General features: G+C 38.3%; 1 protein-coding gene across 1 annotated transcript in view; it reads right to left on the bottom strand.

The window, feature by feature from the left end:
- Window positions 1-983: 983 nt before the first annotated feature.
- The window catches only part of si:ch211-286b4.4 (uncharacterized), a 64,993-nt gene continuing 44,553 nt past the window's right edge, over window positions 984-21,423 (bottom strand). Inside the window, exons 28-35 of the mRNA XM_052039701.1 lie at window positions 18,712-18,846; window positions 16,463-16,798; window positions 15,056-15,195; window positions 11,536-11,654; window positions 8,119-8,255; window positions 5,015-5,061; window positions 3,686-3,823; window positions 984-2,863 (exon numbers count right to left, since the gene is read on the bottom strand). Coding sequence (XP_051895661.1) covers window positions 2,600-2,863; window positions 3,686-3,823; window positions 5,015-5,061; window positions 8,119-8,255; window positions 11,536-11,654; window positions 15,056-15,195; window positions 16,463-16,798; window positions 18,712-18,846 — 1,316 coding nt within the window. The 3' untranslated portion in view covers window positions 984-2,599. The remainder of the gene's footprint in view (window positions 2,864-3,685; window positions 3,824-5,014; window positions 5,062-8,118; window positions 8,256-11,535; window positions 11,655-15,055; window positions 15,196-16,462; window positions 16,799-18,711; window positions 18,847-21,423) is intronic.

Raw genomic sequence — 21,423 nt, 5'->3', positions numbered from 1 at the left:
GCAGAAGCAAAATATGCTCAATGAGCAAGTAAGGTTAAATATAGTATTCTATTACTTATTAACAAACAGCAGTTCAAATATTTACTGTATGCTTTTTGAAATTAATGCAAAGTCAAAAGGGTCATTGTAGAGCGACTTTAACTTGTCAATGTAGTCTTCAGAACTTGTCATGTTTTATTGTATTGAAAGCCATTTTACTAGAATGAGAGAACATTCTGTTCTGTTTCTTGGATCAGACAGAGCTTGAATTTATTTCACATACTGAATAAACATGACTTAATACCCAGTCATTTTTCCTTGCATTTTTGCCTTGGTTTACTGGTACTATCACTAATTCAGATGAGTTCGCTCTTCAAATCAAAGTACAGGATTCAAACATGTTACTAAGATTGACTTATCAGTGTAATACTAAGGGAGTACTACATTGTTGGAACCCACTAAGCAAGATAGTAAAACATGATATAATCTATAGGGAATAATGGATACCATACAGCTGTTACGCACCAATAGCTAATAAACGTGGGCACGCAAGTATACATCTCAAAGAGTAGAGAAAACAGAATCAATATCCTTTTCCCATAAATTATTAGGGACTTGATGCCTTGCCTTTGGAGCATCTAGGGTACCATGTATAACAACAAACAGATATATCTGAAAGTGGTAGACAGTCCATTTTTTTTTTACAGGAGCAAAACAGGCTCCCTGTATCATCAACCTGTCAACATTCTAATGCTGCAATGAGAAATAAACCCAATCTTATTCAGGGAAGCAGCCTTTCCAAATTACTGCAGCAAGCTTTGACAAGTCTGCAAATTGATACTATTCACGCATCTGGAATGCACAGAATATTGTAGAGAGTTCAAAAGTAATACTTTAAAAAAAATAAATATAGATTACTTAGATTGTTATTGTAGCTGTTGAGATATTTTAATGTATAATGCAGATTACTAACACTTATTTCAACACAATTTATATTTTCCTATGAATATTGTAATAACTATATTGCTCCCTACCTTCAAATCCAACAGACAAAATAAGTTTGGAGAAGGTTTTAAGCAGAATCCAAACTCTTCACAATATTACATTAGTATGCAATGTTTCAGTTTAAGCACAGCAGTTGGGAAGACAAACTGATTTGAAACAGAACAAATCCAAATGTGTTTATTTTTTGCAAGTTCATGTTTCGATCCACTCACCACCTTTTGTTGTCAGAGACCATCAGAAATAACTGTCCCATACACAACATGACAGCAGCAGCCAATGTCAGACATCTAAAAAAAGGACCTGGTTAGGAGAGGAAACTGAAGGAATGTTTGAAGTAAGGTTGGAGGTGGGGGGAGGTTTATAGGGTGTATGGATTTTGGGATAGAATACTAGAGTGCAAGATCATGATGGCTGAAGGAACAGCCAGTCCTAGCAAACTGAAAGGTGGGACTACTTAAAGGTACAGACTCTAAAGAGTGGAGAATAGAAACAGGACACTGTGCAGAGCAAAAGGAACAATACTGCAGGGGAGCTTGTGAAAGAGTATAGAAGCTGCAATTATATGTGCTTTGAATTCTTGGTCTTGGTTCACTGTAGTGATGAGGCCAAGTTAAGCTTCGAAGCGCTTATATCTCTCCTCCTCTCAAAATAGAAAGAGAAAGAAAAGGGACACTGTCTCCTCCCACTCCTCATGTGCAACGTCTGGGTGGAAGCTTGAATTAATCTTGCAGAAGCCTATGAAATTTGTTTACATGACTACACCTTCTGCTGTAGTTGGACAATTGCCCAAGGGAATAAAACCAGGAAGTGAAGGCAGCACTCATCCCAAAATAAATTATCAACAAATTACTATAAAAGGATACCACTATTGGAACCTAAACTTTAAGTCTGAATCTCAATAGGCCAATGAAAGAGTTAAAACACAACAAAAACAGAGGCTTTATAAACCAATAATCTCTGAAGATGAAAATTAAACACCAGTTACTCAATGATATTTCTGACAAAAAGTAACATTTAAGAATGGTGACTGAGTGTCTTTGAACAGATGCCCCTTTATAAGTGAAAGTGGCTTGGGTTGAAATGATAAAACCTTTCCTTCTAGGCCTCGCATATATCAATATTAAATTATTATATGATTAATCTTTTATTTCTTGTGCTCCCAAAGAAACAGGGCTATCTCCAAAAGTGGCTTCCTCACCAGGATCATGTAATTAACTTATATTTTGACTTAAGTAAATTAATGTTGAACTCATTGTTGACATCATCATATTCCATTAACAAGGGCACATGCCCTTAGATTCTCTCTCTCAATTTTGAGGGTTCTACTATAGCCAAACAAGTTGGTGTCAGTATAAAATTGAGAAATAAGGTAAATTAATAGATCCCGTAAACAGTGCAAAATGCATGCTGCATTCTAAATTGCATTAGACTTTCAGAATTCATGATGGACTTAAACATTCCTCTTCTCTAATTAACAGGGTCAGGTTGCTGCCAGATGGATGACTTAGTATGGATAGGAAAGATGAAGGTTCAGGAGTTCTTCAGACCATAAGTAAGGGGATGGATGGAAAATCTATTTTTCTCCATATACAAAATGATAATAATGATATATGCTTTACACTATGTGGTTTATGCATTCATCTTCCTTGACTTTACAACCATGTTCTGACCGTTGTTTGGTTCTCATGGTCGAGGTGCTGGAGAGGTTGGTTCCCAGTGTTGTGTAAAGATCTACTAACTTAGGCTCCAGTTCTGACAGCCTGTTCATTACACAACATTTTTGTAGATGCAGAATTGACACTCTGTGTCGGGCTTGTGCGAGATTTCTCGACAAGTTGTTGAAATCTTCTGGTGGCCTTTCAGATCTGCCAATGTGCTCCTGAAACAGAGTTGGTGACACAGTAAAGATTAACATACAGTTTAGAAAATATTAATCATGTCATTTAGAGAAACTCTGTGGAATTCACTTCAGAACACAATAAAAGTTCTAAACAGGATAGGAAAACATTAACTATCACAGGCAGACTGGACAGCAAGTCTGTAAGATGCGGCTAAATGCATCTTAGGAAAGACGTCTAATTTCCTTCTTATGCATCCTCTTCATCCCATATTGGTTGCTCTGCCTTTAGTGGGACAGGGCCCCATACTTTGACATTCTCACTGACTCCATCTCTGGGGATTCTACCTCATCCATCCCCCTCCCGCAAAAACATTGATGCTGCTTTTGGTCACCACCACCAATATCTCCTTTTCCTTTCAATAATGCATTTATTGAAGCATTTGGGACATGGCTAATACTATAAAGGAGCTGTTCTTGTTATTACAGTGCTTTTCATTAAAAGAGATGAGTTCTCTCAGAGAAAAAAAATTAAATGGATGCTAGTATTTTACAGAAAATTATATTCGTATGAAACATGAGTAGGATGTTTTGCAAAAGCATTACTTTATTGCATGTACTTGGTAACTGTGACTTGGAACCTTGTCTCAGTAAATGAAAGCCATTAATTCAGAAGTGAAACTGCACATAAGCAATCAGAATAGAGGCATGCTCTATAGGTTTTACTCAATTTTCAGCTTCCTATTCCATTGTAGGTCACTTTTAATCTATACAAGAACTCCATAAAGCGTTCCAAGAAATGAAAGTAACATTTCCCACAAAGGCAAATGCAGGGGAAAAGCTGTAACCTGTCTGTGTCCATACCTGTACAAAGTTATCCTGGATCCTTAGCTGCTGCTCGAAATATTTAATCTGCTGGTTGTACTCTGCAATCTTTGTTGTGCACAGAGAAAATTCTTCATTCATTTTATCCACTTCATTCTCCAATTTTAGAATTCTGATCTATAACAAAAACGTGGGTGTCTAAGCAGTTAATTTGACTCATTAGTCATCATGTCACAATTTGCGGCTCGAAACTGTACTTTGCAGTGCAAGGCACATAAGAGAATCCAAAACAAACAGATGCTTATCCCACTCCTTGTAAAGTTAGAGTTTTATATGATGCATTACTCTGAACCTCCCATGAGTCACTTCTAATTTTCCAACTTTAACCACCCACTGAATATATTGAGAATGCAGTGGATTGCATGTTACATAGGAAAGCTGGATTTCCTGTCTTGTGGCTCAGTACGATTGGGTAATGATTTACTCTGACTATGATTTTTTCAAATTAATTTCCACATGTCTCAAGGATGATGAATCATGCTGATAAACAATCCAATGGTGCCAACAGCTGTCTGGCACCTTGCCAAGGTGGCACCTTTCCAAGAAAGCTCACTGGGTCAAGTTAGCTTAGTTTCCTCTCCCTTGGGCAAGGTGCCAGCAGGAGATAGTAATCCTGCTGAGGGACCCAGTACTCTTAGGCAGTCATCTTAGAATTGAGACCAATACTTATGAGAAATGACTGAGCTAACCAGTAGAATCCTCTGCCAATGTAATTGGTGATCCTGATTTAATGAAACAAAACAAGTCACAAGGTATATGTTTGTCAAAGAGTGTGAGAAAAGGGATTCTCACTGCAAATGAGAGACCAGGGAACAGGAGAAGAAAGGTGTTGTTTAGTTTTACTTTGTTGTCATTGCTTTGGGCTTGGAAGTAATATTCATTTTAAATTAGTTTTTTTTGGAATTTTGGAATCCTTAGAATATATGCACTTCAATGTAACAGCAATTATACAATCTCTTCAGAATATTTCAAAATCACTATCAATATGACACGCGATGATGATTTATGTAACACCAACAGAAGCCAACTCTATTACCAACTTATAACAAAGCTCAAACATCTCCCTGCAGGTTCAATCTATCTTCTGAATTCATTACTAGTTTGGCTACATGCAAATTTTCAACAGCAGTGATTTTGAAGAGATTTAATTATTTTGGCACGAAGTGACAGGTTTGAAGAAATGCTGTTCATATAAACTCCATCAAAACAATTCGTGGCTGTTAAACAAATTCTCCGTTGTTATTAGATTGCTTTAAAATAAGCAGGTAACCTCATTGTCAATTTTTACAATCTCCACCACAAGAGTACCTGTGTGTTAGATTCCAGAAGGTCTTTATCTTTATCATCAGATTCCACTAAAAGAAAATCAAATTTTATGAGATTAATGACAGATTTTGGCATTATAGTTCATATAGCATGGGAAAATTTTCTTAGCACAGCAATACCAATTGAAAAATAGGTGGCACATGTACAGTTGTTTGGTACCACTTTAGGAATTGACACATGACCAACTGCTCTCTTTGTATGTATCGCAACAGTACTTGGGCTTGAAGATTCCACAGATTTTGTCTACTTCTGGGGGGAAGCTGCCAGCTTATGCAATACTAAGCACACAGAAGAGAAACATGAGTTATACATCACAGAAACAGTCCCTTCAGCCCAATTCGTCCATGCCAATCAAGATGTCTATCTAAACTAATCCTATTTGACTGCTTTTGGCCCATATCCCTCTAAAACTTCCCTATCCATGTTCCTATCCAAATGTATTTTTAAATGTTGTAATTGTACCACCTCCTACCGAAGCTGGTTTTATATAGCCACCACTGTGTGTGTGAAAAACTTGGCACTCAGATCCCTTTTAAATCTTTCCCTACTCATATTAAACCTATGTCCTCTAGTTTTAGATTCCTCTATCCTGGGAAAAAGACTGTATCTATCTCCCCTATCTATGTCCCTCATAACTTTATAAGTCCCTATAAGGTCACCCCTCGGCTCCCTTTCCTCCAGGGAAACAGCTTTAATTAATGGTATTTTTGTTTGTCAGTTTAAATAACAAGCTGTTCTCCAGTATCTTAGTGAGTCTGAGGGAAAGGTACTGAAACACCAGCTTTTGTCATCCTTTAAAAACTGACTTCCTGAAACTCTCAGTATAGTCATTTAATTAGTACCAAAGAAAAGACAAGGGATGAATTTCTGTAGAGATCTTTTCAGAAGCTGCTATATTATATGTTAAGAGTAAAATGTGGCTCAGGAGAGAGTTGGTCCCCTTAGAGATCAGCAGGGCTGCCAATATCTCAAGCCACAGGTGATGGGTGGGATTTTTAAAGAATATTTCTCCTCGGTGTTTATGAAAGAGAAAATCATGGTTGCTCAAAAGATAAAGCAAGCACATGGAGATGTTCTGGAGAACATTCATGTTACCAGGGAGGAGGTATCTGCAGTCTTACAGCGCATTAAGGTGGATAAATCCCCAGGATCAAATGCATTCTTGGACTTTGTGGGAGGTGAGAGAGAAATTGCAGAGGTCCCTGGGGAGATATTTGCTTAATGGTTAGCCACTGGCGAAGTTCCCAAAGACTAGAAGATGGCTAATGTTGTTCTGCGATTTAAGAAGAATAGCGAGGAGACAAGCCAGGGAACGACAGGCCAGTCAGCCTGACATCAATGGTAGAGAAGTTACTGGAGGGAATTCTGAGGGACAGGATCTACCAGCATTTGGATAGACAGAGTCTGAGGAGGAGGAGTCAGCATGGCTTTGTATGTGGAAAGTTGTGCTTGACGAACCTCTTACCAAGTTTATTGAAGAGGTAACCAAAAAGATAGATGAGGGTACGGCAGTCGATGTTGTCTATTTGGACTTTAGCAAGCCTTCAACAAGGTCCTGTATGGTAGACTGGTCTGGAAGGTTAGGTCCCATGGAATGCAGGGAGAGCTAGGTGGATGGATTCAAAATTGGCTCAGAGGTAGGAAGCAGAGGGTGGTGGTTGAAGGTTGTTTCTCGGAATGGAGGCTGGTGACCAGTGGTGTGCCGCAGGGGTTGGTGTTGATACTCTTGATATTTTTTATTTATATAAATGATTTGGATGTGAATGCACAAGGCTTGATCAGTAAGTTTGCAGATGACACGAAATTAGGAGATGTTGTTGACAGTGAACAAGGTGATTGTAGATTACTGGGGGATCTTGATCAAGTTAGGGAAGTGGCCTGAGGAATGGTAAATGGATTTCAATACAGATAAATATGAGGAGGTGCATTTTTGAAAGTCAAACCAGCGTAGGACTTGTACTATGAATGGTAGGGCATTAGGGAGTGTAACGGAACAGAGGGACTGAGGAATACAAGTGCATAGTTCGTTGAAAGTGGCATCACAGGTAGACAGGATGGTGAAAAAATCATTTAACATGCTGGCCTTCATCAGTCAGGGCACTGAGTTTAGGAATTGGGACATTATGTTGCAGTTGTACAAGTCGATGGTGAGGCCACACTTGGAGTACTGTGGACAGTTTCGGTCGCCTATTATAGAAAAAGTGTGTTTAAACTGGAAAGAGTGCAGAGAAGATTTACAAGGATGTTGCCAGGACTAGAGGCCTGAGTTATAAGGAGAGGATGGCCAGGCTAGGTCTTTATTCCTTGGAATGTAGGAGAATGAGGGGTGCCCTTATAGAAGCGTTTAAAATTATGAGAGGCATAGATAAGGTGGATAATAGCAGTTATTTCCCCTGAGTAGGGGCGCCTAAAACTAGGGGGCATAGGCTTAGGGTGAGAAGGGAAAGATTTAAAAGGAACCTGAGGGGCAATTTTTTCACACAGAGGGTGGTGAGTACATGGAATGAGCTGTCAGAGGAAGTGGTTAAGGCAGGTACAATATTATCATTTAAGAAGCACTTGGCTGGGTATATGGAGGGATATGGGCCAAATGCAGGAAATTGGGACTGGCTGGGTGGGCACAGTGGTCAGCATGGACTGGTTGGGCTGAAAGGCCTGTATCCATGCTATATTGCTCTATGACTCTCTTTGACTCTAAGCAGTCTCACTGAAATTCAATGGTTACTTTCTATTCATCTTAATAGTCTCAGAAGAAATTACTCATTGGAAATATAAAAGACATACATGAACTTCCACATTATTCCACATTTGATTGAGATACCAATATACGAGTCACTGCACAAGATTGAAAAATGAAATATGTAACCCTGCAGAATTTTTCAACACAAGTCATTTTAAAAATGCCAGACACTTGAGCTGACATTAAAAGATGCATTTTATGTTCTATCTCTGCCTTCATTCTGCTCTTTCATGGGTATGGTGGCTAAGTTTATTGCAAGAGTAAACACTAGCCAGTAAAAGAATGCCCTTTCTTGGCTAATTAAGAGTGCTCCACAGAAATCTAAAATAGGGTTCTCAAGGGTTACCTGTTTCAGTACTGATGGCAGAAGTCACATCAATCATCCTTCTTGCTTTTTGGACTGAGAGTCCTCTGTACATTTCTGTTGACCTCAGGATTTGTTGTAGCACATTATGCAGTTTAAAGATTGTGTATTTCTTAAGTCTGGAAATTAGAAAGCGCTGTCAAAGGTGAAGAAAAGCAAACCATGCAGATTTATGTTATAATCATAAGTTGCTTCCATCTCACAGAGGAGTTAGCAAGTTACGGTATTTTAAACTGCTTATTTTTTTTGCTTGACCACAGTTCTTACGTTGGGATCTAAATTTTCTCATTGGGTAAAACAATGACAATAACAACTTATATCTACAAAGTGTCTCCAGGCTAGTAAAACATCCAAAGGTACATTACAGGACTGTTACTGGAAAAACATTCAATGAGGAGTTACATAAAACCGGTAAGCTTTAAGGAGAGTCATAAAAGGAAGTGAATACTTAGAGCTTACAGTTAGGGATAAATAGCTTGGGATAAATAGGTAAAATTTTATGCTGCTGTTTGAGGCAAAACAAGTACCCTAAATGGGAGACTCCAATGTCCCTGATGAAGAATTCCATTTGATAGAATTCCATGGCATGGTAGTGTAGCGGTTAGCATAACGCTATTACAACGCCATTGAACCAGGTTCAATTCCCGCCGCTGTCTGTAAGGAGTTTGTACACTCTCCCCGTGTCTGCATGGGTTTCCTCCAGGTACTCCGGTTTCCTCCCACATTCCAAAAAGACATACAGGATAGGAGCTGTGGGCATGCTATGTTGGCGCCGGAAGAGTGGCGACACTTGTGGACTGCCCCCAGCACATCCTCAGTAACGCAAAAAGATGCATTTCACTGTGTGTTTCGATGTACATGTGACTAATAAATAAATCTCTTATCTTTAAACTTTAATGCATCTCAGTGAAATCTAATTCACTTATTTGGTTCATTTTTGGAAAAGATTTTAGGTCTACTTAAAAAAAACACTCAAAACCAATAGCTTGGCAAACTGGTTTTCTGCTAAGTAAACCTGTGGATAAAATTCCTCCATTCAACTTTATTATCTTCAAACCTGAAAATCATTTTGATTCATCCAGCTCTGTGCTGAATCAATGCAAACAGCAAACACATTCCTAAAAAAATCAGCAGCATAAAATTAGGGAACAATTCATTTTACCTACATTTTCAGTCCAATTTTCTTTTATACTTTTACACTTTGTATGTGGTCTCTTCCTTTAGTGAATAGAACCAATACCAAACAAAAGGTGAAAGCAGTTCCCCATTGGCAATTTCTTTTGTCTTCTAAATGGAAAACCATAAAATACAATTCAGCTGTTGTTGCAGCACTACTCCGACTGGTGGAGGGAGAGAAGTATTGCAATCACACCAAAGGACGCTAGGATTTCCATTCCTGGATACTCACCTGCATCTTTAGGCCTTACAGAATAGAAGGTAGTGAAACAGGACAAATTTCTGAGTTCCATGCTATTAATTCTATTCACTGAAAGACGGTGCCATGTATGTCGTGTAAAAGAAAATTAAGCAGAAAATGGAAACAAAATAAATTTACCCTACTTCTATGCTGCTGTGGCAAAGACTTCCCAGGATGCGAGTGCCGTTTGATGGATACATCATATTTAAGATTATCCAGCCAACAGAACAGAAGGAAAAGTATAGACCCCATTGAAATGCATGTTCCAGGGCCGTGCCACTTGCAGGAATGTCCCAAACTCTGCACCTTCAGCCCCTGCGCACTCCCCCCAAAATTTTTGAACACTGCACTCCCACCCTCAACAACATTCACCAGGCTAATATATAAAGTGAAAGAACTGAAAAGAGAAAGTCTTTGCTCTTGGGAAACCAAAGTTCAAGAGAATTGCCTCCTGGGATCTTATAATGGGCTGGTTTGTACTTATCTATAGTTGGCAGTTCCGTGGAGAACCACCAAGCTTTCTTTTACTCGCTCCTTATCTTGTCTCTGTTATACACACCTACACGCTGAAACAGAGGTGAGCTGGAGGTCACACGTCAGTCCTGCTGACCTTCCATTTTGTTGCTGGACTCGTCATAGAGTACCGACATACCGAGCACTTTTCATCCAGTACTCTTACCCAATGCCAGGGAGGCCTGGCATAAGAACTAACGAGGTCACTGCCCCAGAATGGAAATATACGTGCAGGTTAGTGGTTTACTTATCTTGCTTTATCTTAGTTATTTTCTAGTACTTTAAGGTGGTTTTAGTTTTTAAACTTCTTAATTATTTTGTGTTTTTTTTTAAAGACTTCAAATAGATTTAATTTTAATATCTCTGACTATCAGACATTTAAAAATAATTCAGAGGATTTTAACAACAGGGAGCAAACAAAAAGCTGCCAAAACACTACTTGTGATGGCAAACCGACCCCTATATCCAATCAGAAAAGAGATAATGGGAGTAAGACTTGGCAGCTGCCTCCCTCAAGACCCAACACACACCTTTATTGATTAGATGATGGCATTAGGTACATTTACTTTTATTCAAATATTTCTTCTCATTGTGCTCATTTTGCAGTAACTTGAGAGATGTAGGGCAGATGTTTCTACCTCACTCTGAATAACTAGTGGTTGGAGCCTGCTAGCATCACAGTTAGAACAACTGTACCTCAGTGTATCGAACTGTGTGTTTGTTCAGATATAGGCCAAACTTCTGAACCAAAATAAGCAAGAGTTGTCCTGACTTTACATGGCTTTCATGAGGCTATTTATGCACGACAATGCAGTTTTGCTCTTTGTACCCAAGGAAGATATGGTGGCCTGGAGTCAGTGCAGCATAGATTTATGACACTGATGCCTAGGATGACGTATGTATTCTGTAAAGAACTGGGCCTATACTCTGATAAGTTTAGAAGAATACGATCTTTGGGTTGTATAAAACTCCGAGAGGTATTGGCGAGGAGTATGGCAAGAGGACTACCTGTCCGGAGGTTTAAAATTAGGGGATATAGACTCAGGATGTTAACTCTCAGGATTCAGGATTCAGGCTTGGTCATTTAGTGTCAAGAGATGGAGAAATTTCTTTATACAAAAAGTTGAAAATCTTTGGAATTCTCCACTTCAGGGAGCTGTGGACACTCAGCCACTGAGGATATTTCAGGAAGAAATCAATAAATCTTTGGATAATTATGGATTATGGCAAGTGGGCAAGAAATTGGATGAGGGACAAGACCAGCCAAGATCTTATCGAATGATGGAGCAGGCATGAGGATCTGTATGGTCTACAGCTGCCACTATTTTTTCTGAGCAATTTTTGAATATCATAGTCATATTGTTCAGTTTCTATTGGCCTTTGGGATTATAATGATAATTGCATATGACTATCAGTCAATGCATAGGCAATTAAGAGCATCACTTAACATATTGTTTGAAGAGACATACCTTTCATTTAGAATTTCCTCCGTAAACTTTGTTTCAGGTGGCACTTTGATATGAATAAGATCTTCAAAGATTGATTGAATGGAAGGAACCTGTTTATTTTTTTCCCAGTTTTCAGAGTCCTGTAAAATAGAAACAGCACTTCAGTTCACACCCAAATTTGTTATTTTTGTTCCAATTGTGCTTTTTTTTGTAAAAACCGTGTATAATTTATGTTTTCCTCATGAATGCTGCTCATATAATGTTATGCGCCTGTGATGCTGCTGCAAGTAAACTTTTCATTGCACCTGTGCATACATAGACTTGAGCATATCACAATAAACTTAACTTTGACCAAATAGTGCCCACAGTTTACTCCTAAGCAATTCACAACTAGAGTTCATAGATCACAGCCAAACAGCAGCTTGGAAATTCAATTGCAAAGTGCTTATTTTTTTCAGCACGGTATCTTTGGAAACCGGCTTTTCTCCAGCCTGAAGCATAGTATTGATGTTTATGGATTATTTGGCATCACTCTAGAAACTTGACTATGCACTTTCTGACATAATTCTCACTTGAGTGTCAGATGTAATTTCTGTCTCAGTCCCATACCAAGTGATGATCTGCCCCAGGTAATGCTGCTTTGGAGAGTTGCTTTGGGGAAATTAGCCCACTTTGTCCTATAGTGCACATTGGGCACTCTTGGGACAATGGTACTTTAAACAAAAACAGAGAATGTCAGAAATAGTCAGCAGATCAGACAACATCTGTGAGAGAGTAAAACAGAATCAATGCTTAAGGCCAATGACCCTTCTTCAGAGCTTTTCTTTTTAAACAGCAACATCCATGTTTTAAAAAGTATTTTCCATGTTGCGACCCCACTGAGGCTAATCCTATTCCGCCCCTCATCTGCTACCTCAGTGAACTGATAATAACAAAGATCAGATTGGGTGATAAAGAAAGAAGTTACTATGCAGAAAAAAATCATAAATGTGGAGGACCTAAGCATAATTAACAACAGCTTTTAATATTGGAGCAAGTAAGGCAATGCACATTCATCACAAGACAAAGCTATCAAACAGAATGTTTTGGGAATGGAAATTGCACCAACATTGACGTGTAGCAAACACAAATATAGGGAGGAAACACTGAATCTCCACAAAGATAATCACTTGGAACTTTGCATCTGTTTCTAAGTGAATATTTGAATACGTGGATAAATCGTGAGGGCCACAGAAATGACCAACTATGGTCACTTCATGCTTGAACTTGGGTACTTTGGATAAACAGTGACAAACACTTAATTTTCCTCTGGGAGTTAAAAAAGAGTGGACAAGAGCCATGTGTTTAAAATCAAATAGTAATTAATAGAATGAATAAATATTTAGTACAACACAGATCACAAGTAATAAGGCATGAAGACATTAAAGACTCTGGAACTTAAATGACAATATGATTAATGAAAAAGTGGTAGATTTATATGAAGAAGAACAGGAGTTTTTTTATTGCAGAGGAACATAATACATTTTTTCCAAAGTTTACAGTTTGAATTGAAGATCTGGAAATTGAGGAGGCTGTAAACCAGACATGAGAAACAGGATATATATATTGGTCTGTAAAAATAATTCAATCAACTAAGTTGAAGAGCAGCAGACTGGACATTCTTAAATATCAATTGCTTCATATTTCATTTCTGGTTCACAGCTGCTCAATTGAAGTGGAGGCCAATGAAAACATTCTGCTGTTACTAAAAAATGAAGTATGGAAAGCACACAGCAGTGAACTGCTGTTAACACTGGATGAACACAGTGATGTATTATAGACTGCTGTGATTCATGGTTATATCGTATACAATGCAAAATACCGTTCAAGATGGTTATTCTTTATATTTTCTCAACTGTGCTACTTTTGAAGAAACCACAAGAAAGAATGTTTGTGCTGTATGCTTTAATATTCTTAACAGACTGACTTGCACATAATTAAATGTGTTTGAACTATTAGATTAGAATTGATAAAACTGATAAGCTTAAAGAGATGAAACTTTTTTTTAAAAACAACCTTGCAAAAAAGACCAGTTAACACCTAAAGACCACAGATTATTTCTGAATACAAGGTTATTGCCAAAACTAAAAGTTGAATAATGAGGGGGAGATAATACCAACTAAAAGGGCAGATTTGCTGTTATAAACAAAAGATAATGAATGACCAAGTCTTCAGGTGTTTGTTTAAAATATTTGATATAAGCAGTGAATGGACCATAAAGGTATTGGGGTTTCCACCCTTTACAATCTTCTGCTAGCAAAAATTATTCAGATCAAACATGGAGCCCAGCAGTAGGGCACAAATATGAAAGAATATCCAATCATTTATTCTGAGGAGTCTGATTGTGAATCCTCCTGTTGGTTACACTAGGCTGTGTACTATCATGATGTATGGTTATACCATACACTATGCGAAATATTTCCAAGATATACCTGATGCAGGATCAGTGGGCCCGTTTATTTGTAAGGAGACTTTAGAGCTGAAAGGAAGAAAGATCAAGTTTTTTTTATTATGTTTGCTGTGTCTTATTTATCCAAAAGTGCTTTTTTTCAGTTTTTTTTGGTGGCTTTCATCTGTTTTTTTTTAAAATAACTTTGTGTGTTTCTGAATGTCAGGAACATTCAGAAGCTTTGAAATAACATGACAGTTTTAATGGATGGCTTTATTTTGTGCAGGGCTTGTTCTGATCCATCCTTGTGCATCAGCCCCTCAAGCTCAGGATGTTTGTACTCTGCTCCAGGATTCAGGCAGAGCAGGAGGTAAGCTTGTCTCTGACTTCGGCATTGAAATGCACAGGCACAGAAACTGGAGACATGCTGATCTCCAAACAGTGTTCTTTAATGCTTGCCCAAAATATATTTCGCTGGAGGATGGCCCTCCTCACAAAGCTGGGCTTTCACCAGATGTGAATAGAGTTTTGGTTGCCTGTGACTGTTTCAGGATGTTCTCCAAATTAGGACTTTTTTTTTAGTGAGAGTGGCTCCTAGCAGATTTTAAAAGATTTTAATTATTAAAGAATAATTAATTTACCAAGATACTGACTTGTTTCTGCCAAATACACTAATAAATAGCTCAGTGTTGTTTTAAAGTTATTTTCAATGATTTTAAATCAGATTACTCATTCTTACTAGAAATACTATTTTTTTGATAAACACATCTTCAGATTAATAAAACTGCACTAAATTTCAGCTCTTGAGAAAATGAGTGAACATTTTTCAATGCAAGGACATGAAATAAACAATTACACTGTGCAGGTTCTTGGAGATTTTGCTTTTGAGATTATGCAAATAAATTTGGTTGGAGATGTGCACCGTAAATTTATTTCAGAAGAAGTGCAATTTGTTCTCAGCTTTGCTAATGTGCCCAAGGTGGAAATTTTTTCCAATGAAATTCAAATATTTCATACCCTTAAAGTAACCACTAGAGTAATCTTTTGAAAAACCTGTCTTTCATCTATTTGATTAAATGATTCCTATCACAGGTTAAACATTCAAACTGTTACCAATATTTCAGTATCTTGGTGCTCTTCTGTCACAGGAGAAGTGGTGTCACAGAACACTAGGAACAGGGTGGTGCCCAGGGTGGCAACTGTGCGATCAAACTCCTCAGTAAAGATAGGGTGATCGTCATTTATTTGGATTCCTGAAAAGAAGGGCAAAATGTAAGAAACATGTAAATTACACAGAAAAATACAATTGCTGGTTTAAATCCAATGGAATGGTATTGTCTATTGTGTAATTTCCCAAATTGGAGCATATAAAATATCCATTTGTCAGAATTGCTGACTACTTTTATAAACAATGTGCAAAGCACTATAGATAGATCAAGTGGTGTTATCCTGTTTATTATATCCCATGTAGCATGAATTCAAGGCTGTATGCATATGGTCTACACCAGAAGAATAAAAAAGTTGCTTTGTTTTGCCGTAGAGTAAATATGTCAAATACTTAGATCACATAAACAAGATCAAGAATTCAAATTTCTCCATCCATTAAGCACTTTCTCTTCATTTCCTTTTTGCTAAAATCTGAACCCTCTGGCCGAAATCAGGCTCCTTCAGAAAACCCTTTTCCAGAATCTCAATCTTTGCTCTCACAGTGTAATGGACAAATCTCTACGTCTTGGCCCCAGCCTACTAATCAAAAGATGATCAAAATCTACATTCTTCCTCCAACTTGTTGGCCTTAGTATTTAACCTAATCTGATGTGGTACTTTCACATCTTTCCAAAGATGAAAGCATTTCTGAAATTTTATCTTGGAAAATGAGCTTTAGTAGTTGATTGAAGATCAATATACTATTTTGGATTATCTGCATTTGGTGGATTCAAATCATGTTAGGGTACATATTAATGCACTAATTAGGGTACATATTAGCTATAATCTCAAAAATACTCTTTCCGATGAAGATTCATGTACCTGCCACACACCTGATTTTTGGCATTTTTTTCTTAATATTAATGCACTAATTATCTGACCACTTCATGGCCAACATATTAATATTTGAAACAATATTCTCATAATTTTGAGCTCCTTTGAACAGACAAGGCAACTAGCAGTTGAAACCAACAGTATAACTTTTGTTTAATGCACATTGTTTGATGTCAGTTCTGCCTAGGTAATGATGCTTAATCTGTCCCAGAATTAAAGGTAAATAAGTCAATAATGTGGGCATTTGTTGGATGCACAATTATAGTTTGTGGAGAAAGTTTAGAAATCATTAATTTTTTTTGGAAAACTAAGTAGTGGCACATATAATGACCGCAAGTTTGATGTTGCAGTATGTTTGAGACTAGAATGCAGATCTTAGCTCCCTAAAGCTCTTCCAATCTTGCTGTTTAAATCAGTTATACACTGGTACTGAGATAGGCAAAACAAAATTCCGACAAGCCCATCAGTAAGTTAACTTACCAGCTTTAATGTGTGCCATTACATGCAGAATGAGAACAATAAACTCTCCTACACTGTCGAGCCAGGTTGTTCTGATGTATAGTATCCTGTTGTTAGCATCAAAGTAAAAGCCATTGGTATATGACCTATTTTTGCAGTGGATGCCTTGTTCATTGGGAACACTATCCGCCATGAGAAGGGTTAATGGAGTATGGTGACAGTTATTGCAGAGTAGGTGGGTGATGGAGCACCCAAATCTGTAGATCACAAAGTGGCGTGGGCTCAGGTTGCCCAAATCAGCTGGAAGGAGACTACTGTCACTCAATGGAATGGCATCTGGTAGATCATCACAGCTTTCTATAAAGAGAAACACATTAATGGACTAAATTAAGAAATTTTAATGTCACAGCATGGAAACAGAATTTTTGGCCCATCAAGTCCACAATGGGCAATAATCACCCACTTACACGAATCCTACATTAATCCCATTTTATTCTGCCCACATTCTTATCAATTTCTCCCAGATTCTATCACACAGTTTAACACTAAGGGCTATCTACTGTGACCAATTAACAGACCAACCCTCACGTCTTTGGAATGTGGGAGGAAACCCACACAATCACAGGGACAACATGCAAACTTCACACAGACAGCATCCAAGATCAGGATTGAACCCAGGTCTCTGGCGTTGTGAGGCAACGGCTCTTCTGGCTGTGGCACTGTGCTGCCATGTCTTCCACGTGGAAGATGGAAAAACAGATATAGTTAAAGATAATTGAAACAATACACTCAGTTAGTTTTCTTATGCACTGCTGCCACTTCAGTGTAGACCAACACTGTGTGTGACTGCATGGAGTCTGGATAGGGCAGTTTGACGAATCTCATGGTTCTTTGTCACATTTGTGTATGTGTTTAGTTCACCAAGGAATTCCATAATTCAGTTAAATATCTGTGCTGTCAATCACTTAAAATTGTGATTAAGGCCCCACATGGAATATGGAGCTTTCCTTTCAGATGTTGACCAACTGTATGCATTCCTTGCATTTTTATTTGCAAAATACACACTTATAGTTCATCAATTGACTCAAAACTATCAGGTCATGAAAAAAAAAGCATGTACCTGATGCCATCACTCTTCAAGGCAAGGATCATGTTTCCTACCTTCCCTAAACATTGCCAATTAATGCAAATAGATATTTTATTTGAGAAGTATTTTTGTTGTCTGCTTTCTCTGCCAATTTTCCCTCCTCCCACCCAGACCTCATTCCCTGGGACACTATCTATAACTTGGCTCATCCAAGCCATTCACTTGTAATGACTTTCTCTCTCTAATCCTGGCATCCTCTCACGGTGACCAGATGTTAATATGGTCATTTGAACAGGATGCCTGTAGGGAGCTGGCAAGGTCCTGTTTAAATCACATGATCAGGATCAATGATCACTTTCCCCATCTGTGATGTTCCACCTACCCCCAGTGACTGGATTGTAAATTGTTGGGACTCTCCAGTGAAGATTGTGGCAATAAACCCAAGACATTAAGAATACCTTAGCCCCCACCGCATACTCCAACTCCTGGGGCTTCTCCATCCCCACTTCGGGGCCACAGCATCTACTCTTTAAAATTAGACAGTGGTTTTTAATATTTCATAATGTGTAAGACATGGTTTAAGATCAGTGTTATGATCCAGCCTAACTACCAGAGAATTAAGAGGCAATCAGGGGTGAGAATGGATTCACTCAGTGAGCAAGTCAGGGGTTCTGAAACTACGCTATCTATCCAGTAGCTGTGGCTAACTCTGTGGGAAGGTGGCTGCTGAATTGTACAGAAACAGCTTCCCCAGTCCACATCACTTAAAATAATAAGTGGGCAGAACTTTCAGTCAAGGAGGGAAATTGTGAAGGACACCTTTAGACAGGAGAGCTTCCTTATCCCATTTACTTGCGAGATTGCCTCCACATCACACAAAAAGCAAGTAGTTTTGTTAAGAAAGATCCAGTCTCATGTCAGATTACTGTACACATGGAAAGAACAGGCACCAGGAAGTGTGAATAAGATATTAATCACAAACATCATAATGAAAGGTAAATACATTAGACTGGATGAGACAAGATTAGTTGGCTTTGACAGTAATTGTACAATTTAACGAAGCTAATTTTAATGGAATGTTTATTTAATACATAACACCTGGCATTAATTCAATGGTAAATTCTCAGTTTGATAGTACAGGAGCAAAACACAGTGGCTAGTTTATACTTTATCAGCTCCCTACCTGCTTTGATGTCATGCTGATGTTTTATTAATGTTTGTTTAATCTCTTCCAGTCTTTTCAGAAGAGAAGAGGAGAGTAGGATCTCAGTTAGTTTCTCACTGTAAGGACGGGTTGAATCAGGCATTGACACTTCTGCTGCATAAACAAAAGACTTGTAGATATAATGACATGCATCATTTATAATGTTTCTCATACATTTCTCAGAACAAATCCACAACACACGCTTTAATTAGTTAGTGACACACATGCAGATGATCTGATAGGAAATTAACATCACCCGAGGCTTTGAGTTCAGATCTTCAGGACAGAAACTTCCAAATCTGGAAAGATGGCACCTGTTAAAATGACCAGGGAAGTTGTTGTGCTGCCATTAAGTCCCAAGTGCTTGGCTAATGTCATTTAAGCAAGTGATTTGGAATTGCTACCTTGTGTGGCATACAGGCAAATCCAATCCCACACAGTCAGGCTTTCCTCGGATTTCCTTTCACTCTCCTATTGTAACTTCTCTGGAAGTGTGATCTTAACATGGCTTGTGCACATGGCAGAGTTCCACAGCTCTTTGGGTGAAATTACAATTGTGCAAACATGGTGTCATTTTGGAAATTTCTAGCCTTTTTGAATGAGTCACCACAACTAGGAATGGGTTCAGCTAGGTTTAATTGTAGACCTATGCTATTACCCAAGGTCTGCCAGAATGGCAATGGGTGTGTTCTAGTTTCGGGGCTCTGAGATGCAAGGGGATCTAGGTGTCCAAGAACATGAATCACAAGAGGTTAAAGTGCTGGTACAGCAAGCAATCAGCAATGCTTACAGAATGTTAGCAGTTATTGCTGGGGCAACTGAATACAATAATACGGAGGTAATGCTTCAGTTACACAGGACACTGGTGAGACCCTATCTGGAGTAGTGTGTACAGCATTGGTTTCCTTTTCTTAAGGAACTATTGCAAGCAGTTGGGAAAAGGTTTATCATATTAATAGGTGGGTTATTTTACTAGGCAGGGTTGGACAGGATTGTATTTAGTGGACTTTCGAAGACTGAGAGATCACTTAATTGAAACGTACTTGATCTTGAGGGGTCTAAATACAATAGATGTTTGTGAGGATATTTCATCTTGTGGGAGAATCTAGAATTAACAGTCACTCTTTAAAAATAAGGGGTTGACAAAATAAGGTAGAAGAGGAAAAATATTTGTTCTCAGATATTTGTGAACCTTTGAAACATTTTTCCTCAAAGAATGGTAGAAGCAGAGATGAAGATCAGATGAAGGGTCTTAATCCAAAATGTTGATTGTCTGGTTTTCTCCATAGATGCTGCCTGACCTATTGAGTTCCTCCATGTTCTAGCATCTGCAGTCTCTTGTGTCTTGTAATTAGATCTTGAGGAGCAAAGGGTTGAAAATATATTGATTTGGCAGGAATGGAGAGTTGAGGTTACAAACAGATCTGTCATGATATTATTAGATGGCGAAGCAGCCTTCAAAAGCTGAGAGGCCTACTCCTGCTCCTGATGTATATGTCAATTGGACTGAATACTGATGAATCCCCAGGGCCTGAATTCGGCATGCCAGCGAACTAAAGGAGGTAGCCATGGAAATAGTGGGCACATTGGTTGATGTCTTTCAGAATTCTGCAGATTATGGAACAATTCCTGCAGATTGGAAGGTGGCAAATGTAATGTTATTTTTAAAAAAAAGGTGGAGAGAAAACAGGGAACTACAAACCAGTTAGCCTAACATGAGCAGCAGGGCAAGTGATAGAGTCTATTATAAAGGATGTGATAACAGGACACTTGGAAAATATCAACAGGATTAGAATTTAGGAACAGGATCTTCGGCCCACAATGTTTGCACTGAAAACAAAGCCAATGTGGATTTAAGAAAGAAAATCATGTTTGACTAATGTACTGAAGTCTTTTGAGAATGTAGCTGGTGGGATAAAGGAGAACCAATGGATGTGGTGTCTTTCAACCCTTTGATAAAGTCTACATAAAAGATTAGTGTGCAAGGTTGAAGCACAAGGTAGTAAACGGGCATGGATTGAACTCTAGTTGATAGGCAGGAAACAGTAGGAATAAATGGGTCTTTTTCGGAGTAACAGGGATGTCCAGTAGGGGAACAGTAGGGATCAGTACCTGGGCCCCGATTATTCACAATATACATCATGGATTTGAATGAGGGAACTGAATGTAATATTTCTAAATTTAGTAATGATACAGAACTAGATGGGATTGAGTGTTGTGAGTTGTATGCATAGAAGCTTCATGGTGATTTAAACAAGTTCAGCATGGGGGAAATGCATGGCAAATGTTGTATAAAGTAGGGAAAACAAAGGCAGAATATAATTTAAGTGGTGATAGATTGGGAAATGTAGGTGAAAAGAGATTGGAATGTCTTTCTACATGGTCATAAAAGCAAACACACAGGTACAAGAAGCAAATAGTATGTAGCTTTCATTGCAATATGTTTTGCATACAGGAGCAGGGATACAGGGCTTTGGTGAAACCACACTGTACTTTAGGCTTCCTTACCCAAGGACATACTTTCCATAGAGGGAGTACAACAAAAGTTCACCAGATTGATTATGGAGGTAGTGGGACTTTCATAAAAGTAGAGGTTGGTTTGACTCAGCCTGTATTCAGTAGAGTTTAGAGGAATGAGAGGAACTGCACTGAAATTTACAACATACTGACAGGCAAGTGAAAAATCAATAA

This window comes from Pristis pectinata, chromosome 27 (genome assembly GCF_009764475.1).
Source record: "Pristis pectinata isolate sPriPec2 chromosome 27, sPriPec2.1.pri, whole genome shotgun sequence".
Lineage (NCBI taxonomy): Eukaryota > Metazoa > Chordata > Chondrichthyes > Rhinopristiformes > Pristidae > Pristis > Pristis pectinata.
The sequence above is the reverse complement of the archived record's forward strand: the minus strand, read 5'-3'. Positions and strand labels throughout refer to the sequence as shown.